At 36.0% G+C, this 8,021-nt stretch overlaps 1 protein-coding gene across 1 annotated transcript; it reads right to left on the bottom strand.

Moving 5' to 3' along the window:
- Nucleotides 1-6,806: 6,806 nt before the first annotated feature.
- On the bottom strand, nucleotides 6,807-7,217 carry LOC120084819. The gene has a single exon (XM_039040637.1). The coding sequence runs from the start codon at nucleotides 7,215-7,217 to the stop codon at nucleotides 6,807-6,809; it is 411 nt and encodes a 136-aa protein (XP_038896565.1).
- Nucleotides 7,218-8,021: the final 804 nt, after the last annotated feature.

The following is an 8,021-nucleotide window of genomic DNA, read 5'->3' as shown; positions in this document are numbered from 1 at the left end:
AGACTATGCCAAACAAATAAAGGACCATAACTTAATTCATGGCAAACTAACTCAAAGAATAGGAAATTTGAATAACCATACCTATGTTAACAGAATAATACTTAATTCGGGTCAAGCAAAACAAGAGTGCCAATAACCACTATTTTTGAAAAAAGTAAGCAATAAACCACAATCTCAAACTCAACTTAAAACTCAACTTAAAAACATTAATAAATTCATGTAAACTCAATGCCTTTATCCATACATCAATCTCAAACTCAACTCACTCATATAACAATATTATCAACAACAAATTAACACCAACATACAAATGTAAACCAGTCAACTAAACTAATGTCAAGTATACAAATAAAATAACAAAACTTCAACTTCACAATAAAAACACTTAATTTCATCCAAATACGTGAAACAAACAACTAAACTAAACCACTAATTAACACCAACATACAAAATGAAAAAGCATTCTCATCATATTAACCTATACGATGATGACAGTACATTCCAAAAGAGATATCATGATAGGTCTTGAAAAGAGCTATGTTCGTAATGTTAATTCCCTCAATTCTATATTAATTGTTTGTTTAAAATATCCATTTGGTAGGTAAAATACAATCCCGACACTTTTGGAGTCAATACGATAAGTTGGAGCTAAATGGAGTCAAATTGAGGAAAAAAAATCAACTAAGAAGAAAAGGAGTTCACAAATTGCCATTGTACCACTCAATTGAACCAATTTAACATGCTTTAACACCACTCGGAGCATCGCAACGTTCTCACCATAACTAGACCCAATGCTAGCTCAACACTGTAAGACAAAATGCATCAAAATGCTACAAAAATAGGGCAGCATCGATACGCTATACATAGAGTTGCAACGCTCCAGAAAATGACAAATAAAATGTGCATGCGCCTTGGGAAACGCAGTGTTGGAGTTCGCGTCAGCCTAGGGTCGCAAAGCTTCGACCCTCATCAGTTAAAAGCTTTGATTTTTTATAGGTCTTAAAAGGAGCTATTTTCTTAGTATTAATTCCCCCAGTTTTATCTCAATTGTTTGCTGAAAATGTCTATTTTATAGGTAAAATCCAATCTCGACACCTATGTCGTTACGAGAAGTTTCAAGCTTAATGGAGTCAAAAGAATCAACTTAGAAGAAGAACAAATGAAAATTACCATTCTACCCCTCAGAAGAATCAAATTTACACACTTTATCACCACTCGAAGCACTGCAATGCTCTCTCCATAACTAGGTCCAACGCAAGCTCAACTCTATAAGATTGAATGCACCAAAATGCTACCAAACAGGGCAAAGTCTCAATGCTATACCCAGCGTTGTAGCGTTCCAGACATTGACGGAAAAAAATAAAAAATGTCGTAGTTAAGAAAACACAAGAGATTAAGAAATTTAGGGATTAATTGTGGAATGACTTTATGAAACAATTAAGAATTAAATTAAGGCTAGTTGTTAAATTGGCTAATTAGGGGATTAGGAGAAATCTTTAATGAACAATGGAACAATTAATTGCTTGAATTTTATTATGTCTATGATAAAATTGGTTTAATCTACATAAATTTCCCAAGATTCTTTTTCCATTGAATTTTATTACATAATCTCTCTCTTTTCTCTCATTACAAGATTTTCTTATCAAATATTGTTCTACTTTTACTTAGTTAACTACTTGTTATTCTTAGTTGTAGTTTGAGCCTTATAAATTCCATTTGTCTTGGATTAGATTGAACTAATGACACAGATTTCAACCCGAACAAATTGGCACCGTTGCTGGGGAACCGAACAATTAGCTAATTTTGAATTTTGAATTCCTTTTTTTAAAATAAAATAAAATAAATAATAAACCCAAAAATAGTTATTGTGATTAAATTTCTTTTTGTGCATGACTCGCTCCTCTAAGAATGTACTTTGTGATTTTATTGTAGACATTGATCGAGAGGAAAGGTGACATCGAAAGGAAAGAACAAGAAGAAGAGAAGAATTTGAAGAGCAAGCTTTTGGACATCACGAAGAAGAAGCTACTCAACGAAATGACATGGGAGAAGCAAGAGAACAAACCGTGCGAGAACTAGTGGAGTCAGACTATAATCAACAACCGTTGTGCATCGTGTATCCAGAGACGACCGTCCCATTTAAACTCAAATCGGGACATGTACATCTCCTACTCATATGTACAGGAAAACGATGACTCGCACAAACACATGAAAGGGTTTCATTTAGTTTGTGATGGAATGCGCCCACACAAGGTAAGATAAGAGCAACTCAATCTTAGAGCCTTTCCCTTCTTTTTTGAAGGATGTGGCCATAGATTGGCTATATTACTTACCGGCGGGTTCCATCACTACTTGGAATAATTTCAAAAAGAAATTTTAGAAAAAAATTTCCTGACATCTAAAGCTCATAATATAAGAAAACAAATATACGGGATTAAGCAGAGTGTAGGAGAATCTCTTTATGAATACTGGGAAAGATACAAAAAAAGTTTGCGCTAGATACAAAAAACTTTATGCTTCATTTCCTCATCATCAAATTTTGTAACCGTATCTTATCCAATATTTTATTCAAGTTTGCTTCCATCGGTGAGGAGCAACATTGATGCGGCCGCCAAAGGGGCTCTTACAGATAAGACGCTCACTAAAGCAAGTGAACTCATATTTACTATGGTAGAGAACTCTTAGAATTTTGGGACAAGGATTCTCGATCACACTGTTGCTCAATCCAATGAAATAACTGAGCTAAGGTCATAAGTATCTAACCTTGTATCTCTTTTTACTCAGGTTTCTTAGGGAGGACTTCCTCAAGTCAAAACATGTGGAGCATGTGGAGTAGTTGGACATACTTCTAAGGCTTGTCCACAAGCCCAAGTCAATGTCGTTGGAGGATTTTAGTGTAAGTACGACCCCACAGGCAAACCTACAACCAAGGATGGAGTGATCATCCCAATTTTAAATGGGGATCTCAAAGGCAATACAAGAACTGGAACCAATCATCATCTTCAACCTCCTCAGGTATGTCTTTAGTGGATGTTGTAAAATCACTTGCCGATCACTCCTTAAACTTTCAATCAGAACTCCACCAATTGCAAAAAGACAATATCCAACTCCAACAAGATACCAAATCCTTTCAATAAGAGACTAGACAAGACTTCCCCAATTTAGGCACTCAAATCACTCAACTTGCAATTGTGGTAAGCAAACTTGAAAGTAAATCATATGGTAAGCTCCCTGCCAAACCAGATCATGCAAACGTAAGTGTTATAACTCATAGAAGTGGTAAAGAAAGTTTTTCTTCCTCTAAAAAAAACAAGCCCAGTTTAATCACCTCCAATGAAGCAAGAAAATGTAATAAATGAACAAGAAAACAAGGTAAATGAATATGAGGAAACTCCCATCTTTCCCGAGGTATGTGACTATTGTTCAGACTACGAGACTAGCATGTCGTGAGCGCCCCCAGCCCAAGCAAAGATAATTTATTTTCATTGATCCAAGACTTAAACCACAAATGTAGCAAAGTGATAAGACTGGGATTGAATCTATAGGGAGACTGTTGAATTAGCTTAGATTGATAAATGAATTCCAAGTAAAAAAAAGGAGTTTTGGTTATTTAGATTTTGTTTGCAAAATAAATTAAAGGCCAAACAAAAGAGAATAAATAAAGGTTAGAATAGAAAAGAGATTGAATCAAATTAATGGAAAATCTTGGGATTAGTTTGCATACTTTTTATTTTCTATCATTAGTTACTAGTTAATTCTTCCAATTATGTGAACCTTTAAACCTATTAGAAATTCTAATAGCCCAATTAGCTAATTTTGATAACAATCTAAATTAGTCCTAAATCAGTTTTAAACTTTTCCTTCTCAATAACATACAAATTAAGTAAGGGTTCAATTGTCGAGACACACTACAAGTCGGAAAGCCACATCTTATAGCGCGATTTATTTGGGAAGATTATACTAGGGCATACATAGATTTGGCCAAAAAAAGTCTAGACCCTAAACATGCGATCCTAATATGTGCAACTTAATCACTCAATTATGCATAGTCTAGAATGATTTTACATACAAGAAATTTAATAAATCAGTTTGTAAGAAAACTTCATCAAATTTCTATTATTAATAAATCAAATCCACCCAAAGGGTTCACAATAATTGAATAAATTAAATAGTAGCTTCAAGAATTAAGGCATAAAACTATCCCTAGAAAATTACCTAGACTCCAAAAGACATATTACAATGATCAGATAAATGAGTCGAGGCTGACTTTGATGAAGATCGATAAGGAATTTGGCTTCAATGGCTCTTAGACTGAACTAAACTCTCAAATTCGCTTTATTTGGAAGACGAAAACGTTTGGTGGCTATAACTTTTTTTAATTTTTGCTGCCTCTCTGATTACAGATTACTCGCAGTGTCGCAACGCTTGCTTGCACTGCGCAGGCATCAATTTCGTGTCAACCGTCGTAGCGTTGCAACGCATAAAGGGGGCATTGCAACGTTGAGCAAACTGCCTTAAAGTGTTGAGTGTCAAGTGTCAAGTGTCAAGGTGCATTGCAACGCTTGCATTGATTTAACTTCAGAGCGTCACGACGCTTGGGGAAGTGTTACAATGCTGCAGTGCGTTTGATGCTACTGCCTTCCAGCATCGAATGAGCGTTGGATCAAAGCTTGACAATAGCGTTGCAACACTGGGTGTTTACTTGATACTCGTTGCTTGCTACTTGATACTCGATGCTCAATACTTGTTTTCTTGGTAGAATTTAACTCGATAGAACTCGATGGTCGACTGTGCTCGATGGTAATTTGGTTGCCTCAATTTCTTTTAAGCCCGGAAGCTTAAATCATCTTTTAATTGCTTCCAATTAACCTTGTTTGGCTCCAAATCACCAATTCCATCTCATGATTGCTCAGTACCTACAAAATAGGGAAATAAACATGTAAAATCCGATAACGAGCTAGAATTAAGCTAGGAATAATAGCTCTTTTTGACAGCTACAAACACCCCTAACTTAAGAATTGATCGTCTTGAGCAAGATCATAACACTCAATCATAAATTTGATAAAACATTCATTCACTCTATTCCTCGAATCCTTTCTATACTCTTGACAGTCTTGACGGTCGCATCACATATAAAAATCAAATAATCACTCGATTGAGACTTGATATAAAAGGATTTTTTTTTTCAATTGAAACCATGTATGAATGAAACACTAAGACACAAAACTTTTTTTACCTAATCACTCGATTCATCTTCCCTCTACTCTGGCTCAGTCAAAACTTTATCCTACTCTCAATTCATCTTCCCTCTACTTTGCTCATCACTCGATTCATCTTCCCTCTACTTTAACCTAATCACTCGATTCATCTTACCAAAGCTTTCTATACTCTCGACACTAAGACTTGTTAATAATCACTCGATTGAGACTTGTTATAAAAGTACTCGAAAAAGTTTTATCCTACTCTCAATTCATCTTCCCTCTACTCTGGCTCAGTCATTAGCTTGAGACATACTGTTATTGCATATCAAAGAGGAATACTATATAGGAGTGCCCAAAACTCACGCATATAAAACGAAAAAGGCATCAATTTTACCTAGAGGGCTAGCTTTCACACTCAACTATCAAGGACCTATCACTCTTTTCTCGCAGGTCTTAACTGGACGGAGGTAACTCTTTTCACCTCTATCCATGCACACACACACATTATTTTTTTGCAGGCACACCAGTTATGCCTCATTTTTTTTATGCATTTTTTTCTTCTCTTTTTTTTTTTCCACACATAAGGCTGCTATTTCTTCACTGTCTAGTCTTACTCTCAGGAACTAAAAGTTGGTCCCAAGCCAATAGGGGTCTTTCGAGGTGACAATGAAAATCCGAGATGGATAATCCGTTTCTAAGATTTTAAGGAACTTAAAACAGAAACATTTTCAACCTAGGTATATTTTACATGGTTCTCATAATTTTTTTTTAATAAAAACTCAAAAGTGTGAAAATCACTCCTTTTTAACAACAAGCAACCCATTGAGTGTATCATTAAATTGTCATTGAAAGGAAATGACAAATAGAGCGAACATTCAAGCATTCATCATGATAGAAATTTTTCATATTTTTTTTTAAAAAAATTAGATCGCCTGAAGCATGCTTTGCCCGCCCCCAACTTAGAAGACATGCATTTTTCACAATGTATAGTAATTCTTTTACTAAGGCTAAGGACAAAAAAGAAAAGGGGCAAGGGGGAATAGAAAAACTCCCCTGGATTTTTGGGCACAAGCATGAACGATTGAAATCCTTCCTTCAAGAGTAGAAATTTTGTTTCCTAAGGAAAATAAATGAAGCCAGCCTCTCTTTTATTAGAAACAAAACGAAACAAATAAAAGAAAGCGAAGCAAAAGAAATTCAAACTCTTGGTTGCCTCCAAGTAGCTCAACATTTAACGTTTTTTGCTCGACACCTGGTGATACGGGCTCAAGAGATAAATGGTGGAGTCAACATGAGTTTTGAGCAAACCATGTTGACTTCTCCTTCGTTGAATATTTTAAGGTGATGCCCGTTCACTTTGAACTCCTTCCCCGTCTTTGGGCTTCTAATCTCCACTACATCATAAGGAAACAAGTTAACAATCTCAAATAGACCAAGCCATTTAGATTTTAGTTTACCGAGCATAAGTGATAGTCTTGGGTTGAAGAGTAACACTTTATGCCCAACTCGAAATTCCTTCCTCAAGAGACCCTTATCATGTATTAATTTTGACTTTTCCTTGTACATTCTTGATCTCTTATAGGCTTCCAAGCATAGCTCCTATAATTATTTTAGTTCCAATAATCTCTCCTCACCAGCTTCGACTAAGTTCATATTACATTTCTTAACAGCCCAATATGCTCTATGTTCAATTTCAACTAGTAGATGACACGCCTTGCCGTAGACAAACTTAAAGGGCGTTGTTCCAATAGGATTTTTAAATGCAATCTGATAGACCCAAAGAGCATCATCAAGGCGTGTGCTCCAATCTTTTCTGGATGGATTGATAGTCTTTTCCAAGATACTCTTGACCACACAATTAGAGATTTTAGCTTGTCCGTTTGTTTGAGGGTGGTATGGAGTGGCGACCCGATGGTGAACTCCGTACTTTCTCATGAGTGCCTCTATGGTTTGATTGCAAAAATGAGTACCTTGATCACCAATTACAGCTCCAGGTATTCCAAACCACAACAACATTGTTAGTCTTAGTGGGGATTTCCTTAACCCACTTCGAAACATAATCAACTGCTAACATAATATATAGAAAGCCATAAGAAGAAGGAAAGAGGCCCATGAAATCTATCCCCCACACTTAAAAAACCTCACACACTAAGATTGAATTTAATGACATCTCATTCCTCCTAGAAAAGGATCCTGATCTCTGACAACTCTCACAAGACATAAAAATGTAAAACAGTCGGTGAACAGAGAATTTCAAATCAACCCACTATCCAATACTTTCCTAGCAGTTCTCCTAAGACTAAAATGTCCACCAAAGACCATCTCATGACAAAATGCAAGCACAGATTCAAACTCTTCATCTGGGACACACCTTCTAATGATTTGGTTAGAATAAATCTTCCAAAGGTATGTTGGGTCCTAAACGAAGTACTTTGAATCACTCCTTCATTTGACCTTCCTAAAACTGGGCATGTCATAAGGGAACTTACCAATAACCAGAAAATTAACCATGTCAGCATACCATGGAGTGGGTGTGGCAATTTGGAAGAAGAATTCATCTAAATAATCCTCTCGTACAGGTACGAGGCCCTCTTCTTGTACAATCTTGCTCAAGTGGTCAGCTACCAAGTTTTCTGATCCCTTCCTGTCCTTTATAGTCAAATTGAATTCCTGAAGAAGGAGCATCCGATGCACTAGTCGGGGCTTTGACTCCTTCTTGGTACTCAGGTACCTGAGAGCAGAGTGGCCAGTAAAGATAGTAATAGGAAAGACAAGAATATAAGGACGACATTTATCTAATGCAAAAATAATGGCAAAAAA

The sequence above is a fragment of the Benincasa hispida genome, chromosome 9, assembly GCF_009727055.1.
Source record: "Benincasa hispida cultivar B227 chromosome 9, ASM972705v1, whole genome shotgun sequence".
Taxonomy (NCBI): domain Eukaryota; kingdom Viridiplantae; phylum Streptophyta; class Magnoliopsida; order Cucurbitales; family Cucurbitaceae; genus Benincasa; species Benincasa hispida.
Note: the sequence above shows the minus strand (reverse complement) of the source record. Positions and strands in the feature narration are given on the sequence as shown.